Raw genomic sequence first — 23540 nt, 5'->3', positions numbered from 1 at the left:
GGAGTTATGGTATTCCAGAACATTCTCGACTGCTTTGAAAGTGTGCATATGATAACTCCGTTACATCTTGAGAATAAATAAGCATTTGGAACGGTTGATTGCCGCGTGCTAGTCTTATGAATAAATAATATGTAAATGAATTTTTTTCTTTATTTTTTTTTTTCTGATTTATATGCATGGAATCAAATATTAATTGTTTGTTTATGGTTATTAGATAGTTTACATTATATTTTCTTTATTTCCCAGCCAAAATAAAGGGGAAAAATTAAAGACGGAATTATAAAAATTAACCATTTTATTTGGTGAGTAAACACAACGTAAGATGATTAAAATCACGAACCGGCGGAATCCTTGGTTCATTTGCAGATTCGGGTTTAAAACACTGTCGTCCATTGGCCACGATCTCCAGATCGGACGGTTGCGATTGATTGTGTTCTTGTGACTCTTTATCCACATGAAATGCTGCAATTTGTAGATAGATAAGAGAATAAGATAGCAAGGGGACGTTTTGGTAAGGGAAGCAAAGCAGAACGAAAGCCATGGCCGCGGTGGCTGCTGCTGCTTCTTCTTCGTGCCTTATTCTTCCTTACAAGGTCCAACCCTGCCCTTCCTCCTTCCTAATCACCAGCAGAAGCGCCGGCACGTCTATCCGCCGCTCCAAGTGCCCCCTCGCCTTCGCCTCTACTCTCTCCCTCGCCGCTTTCCCTCCCGGTAACTTTTTTCTCTTCGCCTTGCTACACCGAATCTCTGGTATTTCTTTGTTCGAGTGAGATTGACGGTTTTTAGGGTTGCGGTGATCGTCCCCAAGGCCTTCTGAGCGCGGTGGAGAAACGCAGGGCGCCTCCGCCGGGAAGGCCCACTGTTGTCTGCGAGGCGGCGCCTAAGAAATACGACTCCGCGACCAAGAGGGCTCGTCAGGGCGAGAAGCGCCGGATCTACAACAAGGCCCGAAAATCCGAGATCCGGACTAGAATGAAAAAGGTCCATCTTCTGCTTTACTTGAATGGTGTTGTTTACTTTATGTGCTGTTTTCAATAAAATCCTACATTGAATGAAGGATCGTATTACTGCGACTATATTCGTTTTCTTTACTTCTAATTTAGCTTGCTACTACAGTACACTCGTTCGCAGTTTTTTTTTTTTTTCCTTGGATGCTCTCCTCATATTGCCGTATGTTTTCTTGGATTAATCCATTTTTGATGATACTCTCTGTTAGCTTGGTCATAGATGTTGCATGTTTAAGGGCCTGTGTACTTCCTCGGAAAGGTTTCTCGAGGCAAATTTCACTACTTGCAGTTAATAGTTTCTCACATTGCAGCAAAATGAACTCATCAGACACTGACTGTCTTTTCCATTTCTTACTCAAATCTCTGACATATTTGAATGCTAACTCACTAGAGAAAACTATGGAAGGGGTTGGATTGCTTTATTATGGATATCTTGCAATTATTAGGATATCTTGGAATATATGGTGCATAAATATTAGGATATCTTTTGTATATGTTTCCTTATCTTTATCTCTTTATGATGTATATAAATACACCTTGTATCATTATTCTTAAGTAGTGAAAACATATTCTTTCAATACCTCTCTTCATGGTATCAGAGCCTCAGGCCTACGCCACAAACCCTAACTCTATCCACGCCTAGTAGTAGTTGTCATCTCCGTCGCCGTCTCCGTTGTTGCCGCCTACCCTCTCTCTCAAGCAATTGCTACTACGGCTGCACCTGCGACTGCCCCGATCTCCTTCAATGTTGCTGCTCATGTGCCCTTGAAGCTGACTTCATCCAACTATCTTTCATGGCATCTACAGTTCATGACCCTCCTCACTGGTCATGATCTACTTGGCTTTGTTGATGGTTCTCACCCCTGTCCAGACAAACTACATATTGTCGACGGTATTCAGACTCCTAATCTTGCATATCATGCTTGGATCTGTCAAGATCAACTCATACTAAATGTTATTATTGGATCTCTTTCTCCATCCTTAATTCCGTTCATTGCTGCTCGCACATCTTGTGATGCCTGGAACACTCTTGCTTTCACTTATAGCACGCCCTCTCGTGGTCGTATTACACAACTCAAAACACAACTTCGCAATCCAGTTAAAGGCTCTCAATCTATCACTGAATTTATGTAGTTTATCAAATCTAAGTTTGATGAATTGGCGCTCATGAATGCTCCTCTTGACATTGAAGATCTCACCATCAAAGTTCTTCATGGTCTTGATGATGACTATAAGGAACTCGCACATGCCATTCAAGCTCGAGACACTGCAATCTCGTTTGAGGAACTCCATGAGAAGCTCCTCAATCATGAAGCTCATCTTGCTGCTCGTAGGGATACACAAATCACTCTCCTGGCAACCGCTCACCCTGTTTCTCCCTCTTCACGCGGACAACCTTATCCACCTGATGCGGCTCATCCACCCAATGGTGCTCATCCCATTGGTCCATGGTCCTCTCAACTGCGGCAGCAGCCACACATGTAGGGCGTTGTTCAGCGTGTCTCACGCCCCTATCTTGGACGTTGTTAGTCGTGCAGTCATCAAGGTCATTCTGCTCGGCTCTGTCCTGATTTTTTGTATCAACCCGCTCCCACCCCTATGCCTCTCACTGGCTCATATCGTGCTGTCTATGGACCGTCTACTTCGTCGGCCGCTGCATACACTATGACATCACCCTGTTCGTCTGATTGTATCATTGACTTTGGCGCTACCCATCATGTGACTTTTGACCTCTCAAATCTCTCTTTGCATGCTCCATATGTTGGTTCTGATGGTGGTGTTGTTGGTGATGGCGTTTGACTTCCCATTACTCACACAGGTTGTCTCTTACCACCCTCTACCCCTTCTTCTTTGAAGTTTCCCAATGCCCTTTGTGTTCCATCAATTAATAAGAACCTTTTGTCCGTCTCCCAACTCTGTAAAACTAATGATGTCATTGTTATTTTCTCTTTCTCTGGTTTTCAGGTGAAGGATCCTCGTATGGGGGCTATTATCCATCAAGGTCTAACTTAAAGACAATGTCTATTTTTGGTCTGCGTCCATTTCTTCTCTACCACTGGCGCTTTCTTCTTTTGTCATTTCTCTCCCTGTTTGGCATAGTCGTCTGGGTCGAGTCTTATGTCAGTTAGTCGTGTCTAAATCGTTGTCTTGCTCTGCTTCTTCAGTTCGTCATTTTTATTGTAATTCTTGTCAATGCAATAAGAGTCATAAATTACCTTTTCATGACCCATTGCTCTCTTCGCAATTTCCGCTTGATCTAATATTTTTTGATGTTTGGACTTCTCCGGTTCTCTCATGTGATGGATATAAATATTATGTTATATTTGTTGATCATCATAGTAAATGTATTTGGTTATATCCCTTAAAATGCAAATCGGACGTCCTTTTTGTATTACGGTGTTTTAAGTCTCTTGTTGAGAAACGGTTTAATCGTCCTATCCTCACCTTATATACTGATAATGGTGGAGAGTTTCTTGCACTCAAAGAATTTCTTAGTTTGCACGGAATCTCTCACCTGACCACTCATACTCCTGAACACAATGGTTTCTCTGAACGCGGTCATCGCCATATTGTCGAAACCAATCTTGCACTTCTTCATCAGACATCTGTTCCTACTCAGTTCTAGCCTTTTGCCTTTGCCACTGCCACCTATCTTATTAATCGATTACCTAAACACAATCTTTCCTATAAATCTTCCTTTGAGTGTCTCTTTGCCTCCATGCCAAATCTCTCCAAACTTACGTATTTTTGGTTGTCTCTGCTACCCCTGGCCTCGTCCCTATGCTTCTCATAAACTTGCACATCGTTCTTTACCCTGTGTCTTCCTTGGTTACTCTCTTATGCAGAGTGTCTATTTGTGCTATGAGTTCTCTTCTGGAAAAATTTATCTCTCGTAATGTGATTTTTGTCGAGTCTGAGTTTCCTTTTGCTAGTGGTGGTTTTAGTGCTGGACTCTTTCCTGAAGCACTGCATAGTATGCCTCTGGAGGATTCCCGTGTTGTTGATTCTTCACCTATTTCCTCCTTTAACCCATGCCTCGTATCACCAATTGTTCACCGGCCAGTCCCTACTGAATCTCCACCTGCTGAACCTCTCCTTGCTAAACCTTCGCCTGCCGTGCCAGCCGCAGCAATAGCTCCACACGCACCTACTCCTCTAATTCAGCCCGCTCCTAGCACTAACACCCATCCTATGGTGATACATTCCAAAAACAATGTTTTCAAGCCTCATCCTCGCTTTGGTCTCACCGCTATCATTGACACTACTCTGTCTGAACCTACAACACATACTGTGGCTCTCAAGGATCCCCGCTGGTGTGCGGCCATGTCTGAGGAGTTCGATGCTCTCCTTCGTAATGGAACTTGGGATCTTGTTCCGTCTGATATCAATCAGAATGTCATTGGTTGTAAGTGGGTGTTTTGGCTTAAGCGAAAGTTTGATGGCTCTGTTGACCGCTACAAGGCTCGTCTAGTTGCTAAGGGATTCCATCAGCGCCCAAGTCTTGATTACACTGACACTTTCAGTCCTGTGGCAAAACCCGCTATTGTCCGCTTTCTCTTGTCCCTTGCTGTTTTCAAAGGGTGGGCTCTTTGTCAGATGGATGTGAATAATGCATTTCTTCAGGGTCAGTTGGGTGACTGTGTTTATATGGCTCAGCCGCTCGGGTTTGTTGACTCTGATTTTCCATCTTATTTTGCAAATTGAACAAAGCAAGTTATGGTCTTAAGTAGGCGCCACACACTTGGTACACTGCACTTCATCATTTTTTATTTAGTGTTGGCTTCACGACCTTTCTTGCTGATACGTCGTTATTTATTTTCTACTCTGGAGGTATCACTGTGTATCTACTTGCCTATGTCGATGATTTGATTCTTACAGGGAATAATACTGATGCCCTTCAGGGATTCATTAATCGGGTGCTCGGTTCTCTATTAAAGATTTGGGAACTTTATCTTATTTTCTAGGTGTTGAAGTTGTTTCCTCTCCAGGGGGCTTTTGTCTCTCTCAGAAGAAATATCTGCTTGATATTCTTACTAAAACCGACATGGCGAATTCGAAACCTGTTCAAACGCCTATGGCCATGTCCGCATCTCTGCACCTCTCTGATGGCTCCCCTCCTGCGGACGCTACTTTATATCGCCAAACAATTAGTAATCTGCAATATCTCTCTTTTACTCGACCAGATATTGCCTTTACTGTTAATAAACTGTCTCAGTTTATGCATGCTCCCTCATCTTTTCACTGGGCTATTAAGCGTCTGCTACGCTATCTTAATGGTACACACTCTTATAATCTGATTCTTCGACGACACTCCTCTCTCTCTTTGCATGCCTACTGTGATGCAGATTGGGCTGGTGATATTGATGATCGCACGTCCATTGGTACTTCTATTGTGTTCCTAGGTTCCAACCCAATTTCTTGGAGCTCCAAAAAGCAGGGTTTTATTGCTCGGATGTCTACTGAGGCTGAATATCGTGCCATTGCCTCTACTGCTGCAGAACTACAATGGGTTCGATCTTTTCTTAATGAACTTGGTGTGGACATTGTGGCCTTTGCAGCCTCTATCTATTGCGATAACATTGGAGCTATGTATCTCTGTGCAAATCCAGTGTTTCACTCACACATGAAGCACATTGCTTTGGATTATCATTTTGTTCGTGAACTGGATCAGAGTGGTAAAGTTCGTGTCTCTCATGTCTCGTCGTCTGACCAGTTAGCTGATGCGTTGACAAAACCACTTCCTAGTGCGCGACTTCGTCTCCTTTGTTCCAAGATTGGTGTCTCTATGAGCCCACCATCTTGAGGGGGCTTGTTTGTATATGTTTCCTTATCTTTATCTCTTTATGATATATATAAATACACCTTGTATCATTATTCTTAAGTAGTGAAAACATATTCTTTCAATACCTCTCTTCATGCTTGCCTTGCCCTTTCTCATAATAATCACTAATCAACATTCAAAGACATAGTAAACCCTAATTTATGAATTATAAAGGCATTAACTGGTTAGAGCATCGGTTGATGATCATCTGGTGACAAGTTAGCCATTAATATCTTAGCGGAACATAAAATTTGTGGGGATAATTTTATGCCAATGTGCAGGACAATTGTTCAGCTGATTGTCTAAAATATGTAATATAACTAGTGGGATTGGGAAAATGTCTGCCTGTTGAAACATTAATTTACCATTTTTGAGTCAGGGCAGGTCAATGCATTGTATATTAGTATTATTTGCAGTACAAAACTTTTGAAACCATCAAAGTTGTGAGATGTATTTTAACTTTCAAGAATTAATTATCTCAAAGATCAGATAACTAAAAAAATGTTCTGAATGTATGCGTTGGCTTAATAAAGCAACACTATGCCAAACAAACAAAAAGAAACAGTTACATAGTGAATCTGTTGCCATCTTGTAATACTACTAAACATTTTCTGTATGTGTCTCGTTAAAACCCTTAATTTGATCTTCACTAAGGATACGTGCTTGTTAAATGTGGTTTGGGTACCTTGTGTCTGGACTTATTTCAGACTCGATTCTGACTTTGGTGGGCATCTTGCAGGCGTAATTTTCAGTGTCACTGAAATTATGTAGGTGATACGGTAAATGCACGCCATTATAAACACTGACAAAAATGATCACCTAGGTGCAACACCACCATCGAATCAGTCGATGCTCTCATGTAATTGACTAATAGAGAAGGTATTTGGCATCGTTTACAGTTTGATTATTCGGTGCTGTAACTTTTAGCTTTTGACGGTAAATTGTAAATCATTCAGTGTTCTTTCGCACGTAGTGGCTATCTCATGTAAATTGTCATTGCATACAGTGAAGAGAAACAATTATAACTCAAAACAATTGATTTCTTTTTTCTTTTTTAGGTGCTGGAATCCCTCGATGAGCTGAGGAAGAAAAGTGATGCACAATCCGAGGAGCTACTCCCAATTGAAAAACTCATCGCAGAGGCCTTTTCTGTGATCGACAAAGCTGTTAGGGTAGGCACTTTACACAGAAATACTGGGGATCGTCGCAAGTCTAGGCTTTCAAGGCGGAAGAAAGCAGTGGAAATTCATCATGGCTGGTACGTACCAGCTGCAGCTAGCTAATGTTTTGGAGTTTGGAGTATGAACCTTTTCTGAAAGGTCAATCTTTTGCTGTAGCTGTTATTTTCTTTGTGAAGAATGTTTGGAGTTGGCTTAAGCTTTACCATCCCGTGTACAACTACACAGTAACAACTGGAAGAAGAGATTAATCCTAATCCTGAGCTCTCATAACCACATAAAAATTTTAATTCCATATAAATAATTCTCTTTCCTTATCATTGAACAAAGAACCTTTATTTTTTGATACTGAGTTCTCATAACCACTTTTCATGAGCTTTCATTGATACTGCCAAACCATCTCCAGGGCGATCAGTGATCTCTTTCTGCTGTCACTAAGCATAATACAGTTAACTTCATTCTGGAACAATTTAAAGCAAGCCGATTTCTTAATGGTAAATCGTATGCAATTGAGAATTATGTTGGGCAAGTATACGTTATAACGATTTTCTTTAGCATATTATTTTTAAATACATTTCCCTCAAAACTCATATTTTACGAATAATATTTAGAAATTAACATTTGAAGACAAATTCAGCGTTCAAACTGAATTAAATTGATCCAACTTTTAAATTTTGATCTAGTTTTAGCTAGATTTATATATTCATTTATTTTGGTTAAGGTTTATTAAAGTGTGTGATATCTTCGAATTTTAAAGGAAATTTTATCTATGTTTTATCGTGTTGAAGATTTAATAAGTTTAATTTTATCATAAGATAAAATTAAATTGGTAATTGAACTGGATGAAGTTCTATTAAATTCATTAGTTAAATCAAATAGATCCACTTTAACCTATGGGGGCATGTTTGATTCATATTATCATAGGAAAGTATTAAGCATTAATGTTGGTGCTAATTGAAGCAATTAATCTAATGGCACCAAATAGATTTTATCCAAATCATTACGATATCAAAGCACTTGAGAATCAGCCCCCGGGGATAGGATGCGATGGCAAAAGATGGGATAGGCTCTCTAGACAATGAGAGTTCAAATCTCACTTATGACATATTACACTTGGGGAGTTTGAAAAAATTATGACGTTGGACCTTTCACTACTCATCTGCACTTTCCGATTTATTTTGATGGACGATGAAAAACTTCCATCAGGCCGGATCAGTCAGTTCGAGGATTAGTCGGATTATAAACGTTAGATACTTGGATTATCAAAAGAAAAACACTTGAGAAAGATGACTGACAAAAGCAAAATAACATTTCAAATGCAACCTCTTTTATATCTTTAGGGCATGAAACTCTCATTAATATCGTCAAGAAAAGATTTATTACATGTAATCTTATTCTACATGGTAAAAGACTATTTTTACAATTCAAATCCGTGTCACCGGATCACGTGACAATAATTTTACCATCAATGCTCCCATTAGACCAAACAACAAGCATTGGTTTTTTTTATATATATATATATATATATATATATGGCCACAACTCTAGGACTTGTATGGGCAAAGAGGCATGGCTGGAGGAGGTGGAGTGAAGCTATTTGGGGTTCAGCTTCATATGGCTTCTTCGCCACTCAAGAAAAGCTTCAGCATGGAGTGTCTCTCCTGCTCTCATCCTTTTGCTCCTTCCTCTTCCTTTTCTTCATCCGCATCTTCTCTTGGCCCAGTCGATGAAACCACTGAGAAGACGACTAATGGGTATCTGTCTGATGGTCTTGGTTTCAGAAAACAAGAAAGGAAGAAGGGTGAGCCATTATTGTTTTTGTTTGAGCTTGAATTGCTAGTGATCTTCAACTGTCATAGAACAGTGTTTGTGATGGATAGGAGTTTCATGGACCGAGGAAGAGCACAGGCAGTTTCTTGTAGGACTTGAGAAGCTTGGAAAAGGAGATTGGAGAGGCATCTCGAGGAATTTTGTCAACACAAGAACTCCCACACAAGTGGCAAGCCATGCTCAAAAGTACTTCTTGAGACAAAACTGCCTCAACAAAAAGAAGCGCCGATCGAGTCTCTTCGATGTGGTAATGCAACCAATCTATGCTTTTCGTTGCATTTGCCATGTTCTAGTTACAATCCAACTCTTCATCTCATTACATTTCAGGTTGCAACTTGTGAGAAGGCAGTTCTACACACTGATCCTTACAAGCCAGTCTTCTTATCTCTTACCATGGCAAAACAAAATGCTTCTGAGACTGCAAAAGTAGATCTGAGTTCATCGATCCAAGAGCAGGAAACAGACCATCTGCCCTCATCTGCTGGCCTAATTGAAAGGGTCAATGGGCAGCTCTCACATCTCGATTTGGAGCTTAGAATTTCCAGCTCAAAGTTGAACCAGAAGAACTCATCAACTGGAAATCTATGTTTTGGTACCATAAGAGTTACATAAATGGATTTTCATGAATGCTGCAAACTGCAACAAAGATGGAAGCTTAGTCAGTGTTACTGACACAAGGCCCCTTTGGATCTTTTAGATTAATTCAATACTTGCAGATAAGGAGATGAATGTTTTTCCTTTTTCATTTTTTGAAATGATAAGTAGTATTGTTTGTGTGGAAAATTATCAAGGGAACTTATTTTTGTTGTTGATGATCTCAGAGTACCTATATTTATGTATAGTTACAAAGAACCTATTTTGCTCAAACTTTTTCTACTACTGTTGCAATATTCTTGCGACTGGATCAAAAAGTCACTGAACTGTGAGAGTGCTTATCAAAAAATGACTAATATTTGTTCACAAAACTATAGCGGAACTGAACTATAAACTGGCAAAAAGAGAATTTTTATTTGATATCCTGAAAAGATTTTGAAACCAAGGAAAGATAAAACACAAATTCAGTAAATGGTGGATAGGAAGCCACATCATTTGACTTATCCATGAAGGTTTGAGGGGCATCATATTCTATATTGGAAGATAAGGTGATAATAAGACAATATAGTACACCAATCATGATTTACCTACCAACTTTTCTTGGAGTTGGTGGGCTCTCATTGTTTCCTGCATGGAGAACCAGTAAGGCCACATCTGATTGCCCTTGATCTTCCCTTATCTTTGTTAATCATTTCATGAGGAACTCATGTTTACTTACTAAAGAAAAGAACAATAGTACTGAAACTCAATAGTTAATTGAAAATCAATGAATATCTATTTACTGGGAACAAGCTCGTTTGCAGGCCTGATTATTGTCTGTTTGGTTCTGCTGCAAGTCTTGTATCTCAAGATGAATGGATGGAAGGAGACAAGTAGCAAGTGTGAGAGGATTTGGAAAGTAGGAAGGCTCCCTTTTTTGAAGATGTTGATGGATGAACGACCACCACAAGGAGTGGTTTGGTGTGTTGTGGAGATGCCAAATAGTAGCTCCACCTCCACATGTTGTTTCACGAATTTCCATCTTACCATCCCTCAGGATGGACAATTGACTAGTAAATGGTGATGTTGCCATCCTAAGATTTGAGGATCAAATCCCGGCTAGTAATCAGATGTCCGTCTCCCCATGTGTTATTCAATTATCCAAGGCTAATAAAAAAAAAAAGACAACCCGATGCACAAAGCTCCAACTATACGAGGTCCTAATAATCATCTTCTATGTTGATTTAAAAATAAATTGATGGAGATGCTGGATGAACAAATCACCTTTTATCATCGTAAATTTCTACCTTACAGTAATTGATGATGAGTAATGGTCGTCACCAATGGACATGACCATGAAATTATTGTATGACACTTTGCCAAAGTTATCCACTCTTGGCTCCCTTATAAATGATAAAGTTATTCTCAATATCTCTTCCATCCACATTAAATATAGTATCAGAGATAGATTTAAATTTGACATGTTGAATAATATTTATAGCAGCTACAAATGCATAGCTACTATAATATTATAGAGTTTCATAATTATTATAACACAAATTTTTATTCACATTTGGATATCAATTTATTGTATTATAGTATCTACGAAACCATAGTTGCTACACTATTAAAGCAATTACGATTTTATAACTGCTACAACACATATTTTTCTTATTCAATAATATTTATATTGTAACTAACTATTATAACTATTATATCAACTACGAAACCATAGCTAGGGTCGAAGAATCAATTCAAAATTGAACCGACCGAACCGTTAAATCCAAACAGAACAAGCCAAATTTTTTTTTGAACTAATCCAACTAACTAACTGATCTTTTTAACAAAAATAAAAAAAAATCAAACTAATAGAACATCAATTAATTCGATCAAAAACAGAATTAACCGAACTGTGATATTAGTTTTCAAAAATCAATACCACAGTGGTGTAGCTCTAGTTCAATCCGATTTATTCAGATTAATCGAATTAAGATTTCTACAACAAAATTGAATCAAATTATCTGAAATAATTAATATTTTTTTAAAAAATAATTTTCTAAAATAACCAAATTGAAGGGGAGCCTTGGTGCAATAGTAAAATTGTTGGTTTGTGTTGGAGATTTGTGAATGGAGAAGAGGTGGAAGAGGCATGGAGCTCCATTGTGAATGAGACTTTTGTCCCATATTGAGAGCTCCAAGGCAAATAGATTGGTTTATATTGATTCATATGCATTGAGGATGTGAGCAAACGCATGGGGAGAGTCTCTCTCTTACGCGTGAGTGAGCAAATCCAGGTGAATCATGTGACACCTCCGGATGTGATTTTTTTATCACTGATTTACTTTTTTTTTTCTTCAAATCAAAGTCAAATTTAGATAGAATTGGTTGATAAACCAAATGACCTCGAATTGATATGAAACTAGTTTCTATGGGGTCGACTATCTCTTCTGATTATATCCATGCTTTCAAACATTAATTTAACTCAATATATTAAGAGCAGTGATTTTTTGAACATGAATATGTTTAAAAAATTTAATTCATGTAAAAAAAATTATTGCTCTCAATATATTGGGTCAATTTAGTATTTGAGGACATAGATATAATCAAGAGAGGTAGACAATACATAAGAACTAGTTTCATGTCAATCCAAGGTCATTTAGTTCATTAGTTGATTTTGTCCAAAATTGGTTGATGGACCAAATTGTTGGAGTGTATACTAAAAGCCTAGCTTTTGTAAACATTTATTTGTTAAAATAAAAGAATCACATTGGTCAATATCTGCATTTATTTATTAAATGTAATTGTTCAATTAATTTATATAGTAGACAACATGGAGTGTAGTGTCACACTCAGAAGATCATGTTGTCGGTTCTCTATAAATTATAAACAGTTGCTCGCTATAGAAAGGAACAAACTATCAGTATAGTCGTAGTGTAATTAAGTATTAGTTTATCTTGACTAATAAATTACACTAATACACTTTAAGTGTATTGAGTAGGATCATTTAGGTATGTTCTTTTATACTGACTTAGTAAAAGAAATAAACCTTAATTATTATGGAAGTGTGTGCTCTTAATCCTAATATAATAACAAGCACATATATTTAATATTTATTTCTTTGATTTATCAAAGGGTGAGGTTTAGCTCGATAAATCAATATGCCCGATAAGTTGGGAAATGATATTACTTATAGTGTGTGTTGTTGATTATAGAAGGAATCTGTGTCCTAGTTATTTAGGTTGAGAATGTCCCCAAGAGGAGCTCATAAGGATTGCCATGTTAAACCCTGCAGGTGGACCTAGTCCGACATGACAATAAAGTTGAGTGGTACTACTCTTGGAGCTAGATATTAATTAAGTGAGTTGTTAGCAACTTACTTAATTAATGGACATTCATAATCTTAAACACAGGGAGACTAACACACTCATGATAAGAAGGAGCCCATAATGTAATTTGGGATTGGTGCGGTAGTGCGGTAATAACTCTCTAGTGGAATGAGTTATTATCGATGAACTTGAGTTGTGTGTTCGGGGCGAACACGGGATACTCAAGCTCATCGGAAGGCCAAAACCAATTTCTCCTCTAGGTCCCTGTTGTAGCCTCATTATAGCCTCAAGTCCATCCAAATGTAAGGCTCTTCTTGGTGTCCAAGAAGGGGGCCGGACCATTGCTTGGTGACCAAGCAATGACCGGCCACATCCTCTCGAAGGGGCCGGCCCTATAGCTTGGTGACCAAGCTTGTAGGGGCCGACCATAATAATTCAAAAAGGGAGGGTTGTTTTGAATTTTTAAAATCTTCTCTTTGTAGAAAACTATAAATTTAAAAGAGAGATTTTAATTTTTAAAACTTTTCTTATTTGAATTAGGCCACATGTTTAAATAGAGAGTTTAAAAGATTTTAAAACTTTCCTTTTTTAACCATCCTTATGGTTTAAGAAAAAAAAGGAAAAGAAGTTTTAAAATTTAAATTTTCTATCACCATGTTAAAAAAGGAAATTTTATAAGAGGGTTTTTAAATTTTAAAACATGGTTTTAATTTTTAGAAACTTTCCTTTTTTAACTCATACTTTAGGAAAGAGAGCTTGTAAATTTTATAAGAGGATTTCTTCTTGTAAATTTTTTTTTAAAAAATTATTTTTCTTTTCCTTTTAATTGTGGCCGGCCACCTTGCTTGGTGCCCAAGCAAGGGCCGGCCAATAGGATTAAACCAAATTCAATCCTAAACCAAATAGGATTGATCTCAACCATTGATTAATGATTGATTCAATCAAGAGGAAAGAAAAGGAAAAATAAAAAGGGAAAAGGAAAAACTCTTGGATGATTTTATTTTTTTGTAAAAGGTTTTTCCTTATTTGCCTTGGGCAAGTAATATAAAAGAAGGGGTGAGGGGGCTTCATGAGATATAACTCTTATTCTTTTGCTTGGGTGATCTCTTGGTGTGGCTGACCCTCTCCCTTCTTCCTCTCCCTTTGCTCTCTTCTCCTTGGTGGTGGTGGTGGCCGGATTTTAGAAGAAGAAGGAGGAAGCTTTTGGGTGGTGTTCATCTTGGAGGATCGTCGCCCACACGACGTCCAAGGAGAGGCGAGGAATACGGCAGAAGATCTCGAGGTCATTAGCTTACAAAGAGAAGGTATAACTAGTATTTTTCTTCCGCATCATACTAGTTATTTTTCTTTGTATGAATTCTAAATACAAGAGGCAATTAGATCTAGTTTATCGAATTTATTTTTCGATTTTGTGTTTTCTTCTTTTTCGAATTTGTGATTCGATTGTTCCTTTTGGTTAACCTAGAGTTATTTAAGGAAATAAATATTAGCTTTCCTTAAAAGGCTTTGCCTAGGCGGTGGTGGTTGCTCCCATATCCAAGAAGGCCATGCGCCTCGCCATGCAGTCCTGGAAGCCAATTTTAGAAATTAATATTTATGGAATTAATAACCTAGGTAGATTTGAATCAATAGTGTTAAGTTCCGCTTGCGATTCAAATCTAAACCATTAAGAACAGATAAGTTAAATTTGGAATCAATGATGTTAAGTTCCATCTGCGATTCCTTATTTAACTTTTAAAGAACACAATAGATTATTTAAGGAAAGGTTCGACACTTGTACAAAAATTTTTGTACAGTGGAACCGGTACGTTTTCCTAGGTTTAACCAACACAAATAACCTAGGATAGATATGAAACTAGTTCCTATATGTTCATCTACCTCTCCTGATTATATCCATTCCCTTAAATTTCAATTTAAACTAATATATTGAGAGCAATGATTTTTTAAACATGAATATGTTTGAAAAATTTAATTCGTGTTCAAAAAATTATTGCTTTTAATATATTAGGTCAAATTGGTATTTGAGGGCATGTATATAATCAAGAGCAGTAGACAAACACATAAGAACTAGTTTCATATCAATCTAAGATCATTTGGTCCATCAGTTGATTTTGTCCAAAAATGACTGATGGACTAAATGACCTCAGATTTACATAAAACTAGTTCTTATATATTCGTCTATCTCTCTTGATTATATCCATGATCTCAAACATTAATTTGACCTAATATATTGAGAGTAATGATTTTTTGAACATAAAAATATTTAGAAAATTTAATTTATGTTCGAAAAATCATTACTCTCAATATATTGGATCAAATTGATATTTGAGGGTATGGATATAATTAAGAGAAGTAGACGAACATATATGAACTAGTTTCATGTCGATCCGAGATTATTTGGTCCATCAATTAATTTTGTCCAAAACTGATTGATGGACCAAATGATCTCAGATTGACATGAAACTAGTTTCCATGTGTTCATCTACCTCTTCTGATTATATCCATATCCTCAAACATCAATTTGACCCAATATATTGATATATTGATATATTGAGAGAAATAAGTTTTTAAACATGAATTAAAATTTTTAAACATATTCATGTTTAAAAAAATCATTGCTCTCAATATATTGAGTCAAAATGATGTTGAGGAATTGGATATAATCAGGAGAAGTAGACGAACACATAGGAACTAGTTTCATGTTAATTCGAGGTCATTTAGTCCATCAGTCGATTTTTGGTCAAACTAGTATTTGAAGGCATAAATATAATCAGAAGAAGTAGACAAACACATAGAATCTAGTTTTATGTCAATTTGGTTATTTGATCCATCAGTCAGTTTTGGACAAAACTGACTGATGGACTAAATGATCTCCGATTAATATGAAGCTAGTTTCTATATGTTTGTCTACCTCTCTTAATTATATCCATACTCTCAAATATTAATTTGATATAATATATTGAGAGCAATGATTTTTGAACATAAATTATTTTTTTCAAATATATTTGCTTTAAAAAAATCACCGTTCTTAATATATTAAATCAAATCGACGTTTGAGGATATAAATATAATTAGAAGAGGTAGCCGAACACATAGGAACTAGTTTCATGTCAATCTGAGATCGTTTGCTCTATCAACTGATTTTACCTAAAATTGATTTTGATAAAAAAAACAATTGTTTGATTTTCTTAAAATTTTGACGTTTCGGCACAAAGTAAAATCGATTCAACTGATAAAAAAATCAGTCAATTGATAGGGATAAAATGAAAAATGGATATATAATTTGATAATTTTGAAACTATCGAAAACTTATCTAAGGTTCGATAAAATGTTGTATATTTTTTTAGTATACTTCATATAAGGAAATAAGACTTGATTTATAAGATGGAATTAAAATATATGTAAAGTTTGATAATGTAAAGAACTATAGCGTTAAACACGCCGAAAAGTGCAGCTGAAAAATATGCTCTTATCCAGAAGATTCATGCAAATGAAACCATATACTAAGTTTTGTTAAAAGATATATACCTTTGCTGTGTGCCCTTCGCAATCCCGACAGCAACGTTTCTTTAGGATGTAGATCTTAGCACGATCAACACGTCCACGCCTCTATGGTATCCACACCAACACGTTCTCCGTCTGTCTCACAAACTCACGAAATGGGGAAAGAAACAACCAAAGGTTGTGCTAGCAACCTCTTGTGGAAGTTTTTTGGCTAAGAGCGGAAGAAGGAAGAAGAGCAAAAACCAAGAAGAGCATAATCACCCAAAAGGCCACTTCATCTATATAAGGTGACTTCATAAAAGGGTTACTTTACCAAATAGATTATTTTACCAAAAAGGTTACTTCACCTAAATGTTACTTTTATAAATGACTTTTGTATTCATCCAATGAATACAAAATATTTTTGTCTCTTGATCTTCCTTTTGATTAATGATATATTAATCTCTATTAATATTCATTAATCTTAATGAGTTGGATTTAGAATATTGGATTAAATATTAACCCAATAAGCCATTAACCCAATAAACCAATGAGTCTAACCCATTACTCAATAAGTCTAATCTGAATTCATCCGAGTCTAACTCAATATGTATAATTTGGATTAAACTTAACCCCATAATCCATCTCCAAATTAATATGTTCTTTGTGTGTGACCCAATAGGCTCTCGTAACGTTGGCAATGTATCTAAAACCATTTTAGAAACATAAGCAATAAGTGACATCTAACAATGCATCATTGCTACCCAAGTGACAAGAATGTCTAGATCTGACCTAACCTTTCCGTGTCTATTATCTTGTATGACTCAATCCTTTTATCTTTGATATCTAGATTGATCAGTGAAGCATATAACGTGTCATCCTCTTATCAATCTTTGTGTTTCTTGATCTCTAAGTATACACACTCAATCAAATAAGCTCAATATCTCATATTGACTCATTTAAGCATGGTCATGCATTCTTGTGCTCTACTAATCAAGGGACCCACATATATCGCTTCTGTCATATGGAAGGGATATATCCCATTTACATCACTCACATCTCTCAGCATAATTCATTTCATACCCAGTGATCGACTTTATTGTTCACCTTGTTACAGGTGACGTTTGCCAATACCAAAGTACACAACTCCTTATGTAGGGAGCCGTAGTGACTTCAGGTCTAAGGACTATTCATACAAATAGTCACATGAGAATGTTTATGACACTCATATAACGATCCATGAAACATTCTCATTGCGGGTCATTCAGTATATATTCTTTAATATATACCCATGTGTGAACTTGATATCTTATATCCATGACTTGTGAGATTAAGTCATCCGTTGACCTACATGCTAGTCTCAACGCATTAATATTGTCCTTGTATATTAATGCTTGACTAGGAATAGTTAAGAGTAGTGTTCCATATATATCTACAATATCTCATTATCAATTCAACCAATTGATATGCTGTAGATAAGAACCTACTACCCAAGGACATTATTATACTTATTCAATTGCCACTGAACTGAAATAAATATAATAACCAACTTTGCCTTTTATTAATAATGATATATGATATAAAATGAACCCTTTATAATCATCTCATAATTGGTACTAGGGCTAATACTAATAGATAAATAAATGACGAATTTGTTAGAAATTACTAATCCATTATATATATATATATAGTAAGATGGAATTTAAAATAAATTTGAGATAAATTTATAAATAATTTTTTAAAAAATAACTATAAATAATAAATAAAATATGAGAGGAAATTATATTTATCAAAAAAATCTATTTATAAAATTTTACACAAAAAATCCGTTTTAAATGTTTATAAATAAGAAAGAAATTTATTAGATAATTATAAATTTATATTATTTTAATATTTTAAATTTAATTTTTTAATTTATTAATATTATTTCTCCCTATTTTTTCTCTCATGTAGGGTAAAATAAAAATTTAGTCAAATAGAACAAACTGACCAAATTGATGAAATTAAAAAATTTAGTTTAATTGTTTTAGAATTTTAATTTTTTTCTAAAAAAATAGTGATATCGGTAAATTCGGTTCAAGTTAAATTTTAAAATCCTTTAAATCGAATAAATCAAAATAAAAATCAATAAAATTATAATCATAAATACTGTGATTTTGATAAATTCTGATTAGAAAAATTCATTAAAATTCAGCTCCCTAATTAGAAAATTTTAATTAATTTGGTGAATTCAATTTTCAATCGAATCAATCTATATTTTATCGATTTGATTTGTTCAATTTTTATTAAAAAATTTGATCATTCCAATTAGTTTGAAAAAAATTTAATTTATTTAGTTTTGATTAATTCGGTTAGGCAAACACATTCCGTCAACTCTAATCTCTTTTCTTTGTAGCCCTCTGAGATTACTCTAAAATTAACAATAAAGGATTAAGGTATTTTTTTTTTAATTTTGTGCCCATTTTAAATTAAATACATTTTAAAACTTACTAAATTTATTAAATGTTAACGGCATAAATGAAATGGGCAGCTCTACCTTGTTAAACACATACCTGATAAGTATTCAAAATCTAAAATGTTTAAATCATGCTCAAAAAGATTGTGATACATGTTCTTTTTAGTTCCTGAATTTCAGAGCTTTCCTTATTTTGACTCTAATGTTCTTTTGCAAATTTAAGTATACTAATTGTTTTACTATAATAATTTGTTTCCTGACTTACATGAGTAAGCGCCACCATTTATGCATTTCCACATATCACTTAAAAAACAAACAGAAGATTTGAATGAAAAAAATATAATCAATTGAGTTGTTAAACGAGCAATAGAAAGGATTACATGTGGTTCAGAACCTAGTGAGTTTTGCAAGAGTTTTGTAATTAAGCTTGCTATTTCTATATGGAATGTGGGAATTCTTCAAGCCAAGGCCATAATAACATCTCCCAAGTAATGATTTGTTAATAAATTTGCTTCCTTCAATGTATCAGCGGTGGCTTTTGATTTATTCACTCTCTCAGTGCCTTCACTACCTGTAAGGCCAACTAAATGCAGACAACTGGTTGTTGTGCATATTTTTATCTGCTCACAAAGACAAATTAAGATCAGTAGTGTAATTATAATAGAAGAAATACAACTATGCATAAGATACGTTTAATTACAAGTCTACTGTAAACTTTTGAGACATTGTTAAATTCTCTAATGATCAAGATTGTTTTCTGTCAAGTAAAAATTGATTTATCTTAAATTTGTTGGATATTGGGGTCTTAAATGGACCAAAACGATTTTGAGGAAGAAAGCCATCAATTGTTGAAAGTCGTAATTGACTTCAAAATTGAAATCTACGATTCACGTAGATAGATTTAGATTATTAATTTGCTCAAAACCGATTAAGGATGAATGAGAAATTAATGTTTAAAGTCGGCCCAAAATAACATTTATTATTCATTAATAAAGTGCATGGGAGAATAGTCCCACATCGAAAATTCTCAATGTGTATTCTCTACTTATTAATGAAGATGTGTTAATGGGGTTAACACAAAAATAAAAGGACAGGTGCTCCCTTAGCTCAGGGCGAGCAGGTGCTCGCACCTGTGAGCCAGCCACCCGCCACGTGCGCAATGGGCGCTTTGTAGGCCCACTTTGCACTTCAATGGATCCAGATCCGATGGCCGACGACAATAGGCGGGATCTGAGGGTCACAACTCCTCAGATCTGATGGATGAGATTGAAGTGGGCTTGGAGAAGGGTTACAACCCTTCAGAATGGATGATCTAGATCGATCCAGCCCAAAGAACACATCCACTCACCCAAAGGACACTCAACCTCTTCTTTCAGTATAAATAGAACCCTCCAGATGATGGAATATTGACTCAATCCTCTCTTCTCTTCCTCAAGCATTCATCTCATCTTGTGCATTCAAGAGTCCAAGAAGTCTACTAGAAGGTTCGCTGGTCTCGGAAGTCGGAGTGCTACGATTCCGAGACGTTCGTCGTCGTTGTATCTTGGGAATGAATTGCAACAATCCGTTAAGCACCGTAGCGGAGCAATATCGTTTACGGAGATAGTGTCGAACACTAGCCTCGACGATCAGTTTGCATACTCCAGAAGCTACCCGGGATAAACAGTCATAAACGATATTTCGTGTAAACTGATATGGCTACCAATGACATTCCGACGGTCATTTCGACCGCCATTCCGATAACCATTCCGCACGGAGAAAAGCCGGAGAAATTCACCGGAACCGACTTTAAAAGATGGCAGCAGAAGATGCTGTTTTATCTAACAACGCTAAACCTTGTACAGTTTTTGCACGAAGACACGCCAGCCGCTACGGAAGGTAGTAAGGCTGCTAGCGATGCGTGGTCTCACGGAGATTTTCTGTGCCGCAATTATATACTCAATGCCTTGGACAACACGTTATATAACGTATATTGTTCTCTGGAGACGGCAAAATCTTTGTGGGAATCCCTTGAGAAGAAATACAAGACCGAAAATGCTGGATTGAAGAAATTCATCGTCGGTCGGTTTCTGGATTTCAAGATGGTGGACTCAAAAAGCGTCTCATCTCAAGTCCAAGATATGCAATTAATACTGCATGATCTGGACGCCGAAGGCATGAAGCTAAACGAGACATTCACAGTTGCTGCGGTAATTGAGAGGCTCCCTCCGTCATGGAAGGATTTCAAGAATTACCTAAAGCACAAGCAAAAGGAGATAGGGCTGCAAGACCTGATCCTGAGGCTACGAATAGAGGAGGATAATCGAAAGTTATCCGACTCTAGAGGAACCAAGCGGACTATAGATGAAATGTCCAACCTGGTCGAGCCGAACGCTAAAAAGCCGAAGCAGTTCAAAAAGAAGGCTCAAGCAAAGAAGTTCAAAGGCTCCTGCTACAACTGTGGAAAGGCAGGACACCTGTCCAAGGACTGCAGACGCCCAAAGAAGCCAACCAAGGGGCCAAAGGATGCTGCGAATCATGTCGCAACCTCTCTTGAGGACTTGGATCTCACTGCAGTTGTATTTGAAGCCAACTTGGTGGATACCAACCCGAAGCAGTGGTTCATTGATACTGGAGCAACTCGTTATATCTGTTCCGATAAGGCGATGTTCTCCAAGTATACTCCGATAAATGGCAGGAAGCTCTATATGAGTAATTCCACGACGTCGCCAATTGTTGGACTCGGAAAGGTTGTTCTGAAGATGACATCCGGAAAGGAGCTAACACTCATTGATGTACTCCATGTTCCCGACATTAGTAAGAACCTAGTTTCTGGAGCGGCATTGGTCAAGGCCGGATTTAGGCTAGTGTTCCAGTCAGACAACTTTGTACTTACGAAGAATGGTGTCTTCGTAGGAAAGGGGTACCTAGAAAAGGGTCTATTCAAAATGGTTGTAATGCCTGTACTCCGAAATTTTGATGGTAATAAAATAAATGCTTCCAGCTATGTTGTTGAGTGTTTTAATTTATGGCATGATCGACTCAGACATGTGCATAATAATACTCTCAAACGTCTCGTCAAATTAAATTTATTACCAAACGTCAATGTTGACGGAACACACAAATGTGAAGTGTGCGTGGAAGCGAAAATGACGAAACTACCTTTTCATTCGGTGGAAAGGACAACAACTCCTCTAGAGTTAATACATAGTGATCTATGTGACTTGAAATTTGTGCAAACTAGAGGAGGTAAAAAATATTTTATTACTTTTATCGATGACTGCACAAAGTTCTGTTATGTCTTTCTTTTAAGAAGTAAAGACGAAGCCCTAGAGGCGTTCAGAACCTATAAAACAGAAGTTGAAACCAACTTGACAAACGAATTAAAATAATTCGAAGCGATAGAGGTGGAGAATATGGTGTACCGTTTGATGAATTTTGTACAGAATCTGGCATTATCCATCAAACAACGACGCCTTACTCACCTCAATCAAACGGTGTTGCCGAACGTAAAAATCGGACACTAAAAGAAATGATGAATGCCTTGTTGATAAATTCAGGCTTACCTCAAAACTTGTGGGGGGAAGCAATATTATCGGCAAATCACATTCTCAACAGAATCTCTCATAAGAAAAATGATAAAACTCCATATGAACTATGGAAAGACCGCGAGCCATCGTACAAATACCTGAAAGTGTGGGGGTGCTTGGCAAAGGTCGAAGTACCTAAACCAAAGCAAGTAAAAAATCAGACCTAAAACGTTCGATGCGGTATTTGTCGGATATGCCCATAATAGTAGTGCATATCGTTTCCTAGTTCACAAATCAGACATTCCTGATATACATGTGGGAACAACCATAGAATCTCGGAATGCGATATTCTTTGAAAACGTATTCCCAAGTAAAAAGGGAAACGTTGAAAGTAATAACAACGGAAGTTCAAACAAAAATGACGTTACCGAACTTAGCTGTTATAAAAGGACTATTGACGATCAAAGTGAAGAGTCACGTCGTAGCAAACGAGCTAGAGTTGAGAAATCGTTCGGGCCAGATTTCATGACTTTCATGTCAGAAATGGAACCAAGAACATTAAGTGAAGCTCTCTCTAGACCCGATGCTCCAATGTGGAAAGAAGCTGTCAATAGTGAAATTGAGTCTATCATGAATAATCATACTTGAGAATTAGTAGACCTTCCTTCTGGTAATAAATCATTAGGTTGTAAGTGGATACTAAAACGTAAGTATAAAGCTGATGGATCAATTGACAAGTATAAGGCCAGACTTGTAGCCAAGGGGTACAAGCAAGAGGAAGGCCTTAATTACTTCGATACATACTCACCGGTGACAAGGATTACGTCCATACGAGTGCTAATAGCCATTGCAGCACTGTATGACCTTGAAATACATCAAATGGATGTTAAGACTGCGTTCTTAAATGATGAGTTGGAAGAAGAAATTTATATGGAGCAACCCGAAGGGTTCATGGCTCCTGGAAATGAGAAAAAGGTGTGTCGACTTGTTAAGTCGTTGTACGGACTTAAGCAAGCGCCTAAACAATGACACGAAAAATTTGACAAAGTAATGCTGTCAAACGAATTCAGAATAAATGAATGTGACAAATGCATTTATGTCAAAAACACACCTGAAGGCTATGCAATTGTCTGTCTATACGTAGACGACATGCTAATAATGGGCAGTAATCATGATGTAATCATGACTATAAAGAAAATGTTGACCAGAAATTTTGATATGAAAGATATGGGTCAAGCAGATGTTATATTGGGAATTAAAATTTTCAGGACATCAGAAAGGATAGTTTTAACACAATCCCATTATGTAGAATTTGTATTGAAAAAATTCAATGCGTACGATCTCTCTACAGTGAAAA

At 36.7% G+C, this 23540-nt stretch overlaps 2 protein-coding genes across 2 annotated transcripts; both read left to right on the top strand.

Annotated features, from left to right (window-relative positions):
* The first annotated feature begins 464 nt into the window (after positions 1-464).
* LOC121977345 (30S ribosomal protein S20, chloroplastic-like) lies at positions 465-7264 on the top strand. Its single transcript, XM_042529931.1, has 3 exons — positions 465-711; positions 809-981; positions 6888-7264. The coding sequence occupies exons 1-3, from the start codon at positions 540-542 to the stop codon at positions 7110-7112; spliced, it is 570 nt and encodes a 189-aa protein (XP_042385865.1). The 5' UTR covers positions 465-539; the 3' UTR covers positions 7113-7264.
* Positions 7265-8550: 1286 nt separating this feature from the next.
* Positions 8551-9649, top strand: LOC121996227 (transcription factor MYBS3-like). Its single transcript, XM_042550154.1, has 3 exons — positions 8551-8808; positions 8888-9084; positions 9165-9649. Exons 1-3 carry the CDS (start codon positions 8577-8579, stop codon positions 9447-9449), a joined length of 714 nt encoding a protein of 237 aa, XP_042406088.1. The 5' UTR covers positions 8551-8576; the 3' UTR covers positions 9450-9649.
* The last annotated feature ends 13891 nt before the right edge of the window (positions 9650-23540 follow it).

The sequence above is a fragment of the Zingiber officinale genome, chromosome 1B (assembly GCF_018446385.1).
Source record: "Zingiber officinale cultivar Zhangliang chromosome 1B, Zo_v1.1, whole genome shotgun sequence".
Lineage (NCBI taxonomy): Eukaryota > Viridiplantae > Streptophyta > Magnoliopsida > Zingiberales > Zingiberaceae > Zingiber > Zingiber officinale.
Note: the sequence above shows the minus strand (reverse complement) of the source record. Positions and strands in the feature narration are given on the sequence as shown.

Excerpts from the sequence above, each read along its gene's own strand:
- LOC121996227 (XM_042550154.1), top strand. The coding sequence starts at position 8,577 with ATGGCTGGAGGAGGTGGAGTGAAGCTATTTGGGGTTCAGCTTCATATG. Across the intron at positions 8,809-8,887 it reads AAAACAAGAAAGGAAGAAGG|GAGTTTCATGGACCGAGGAA; the intron begins GTGAGCCATTAT and ends TGTGATGGATAG. Across the intron at positions 9,085-9,164 it reads GATCGAGTCTCTTCGATGTG|GTTGCAACTTGTGAGAAGGC; the intron begins GTAATGCAACCA and ends ATTACATTTCAG.
- LOC121977345 (XM_042529931.1), top strand. The coding sequence starts at position 540 with ATGGCCGCGGTGGCTGCTGCTGCTTCTTCTTCGTGCCTTATTCTTCCT. Across the intron at positions 712-808 it reads CCTCGCCGCTTTCCCTCCCG|GCCTTCTGAGCGCGGTGGAG; the intron begins GTAACTTTTTTC and ends ATCGTCCCCAAG. Across the intron at positions 982-6,887 it reads TCCGGACTAGAATGAAAAAG|GTGCTGGAATCCCTCGATGA; the intron begins GTCCATCTTCTG and ends TTTCTTTTTTAG.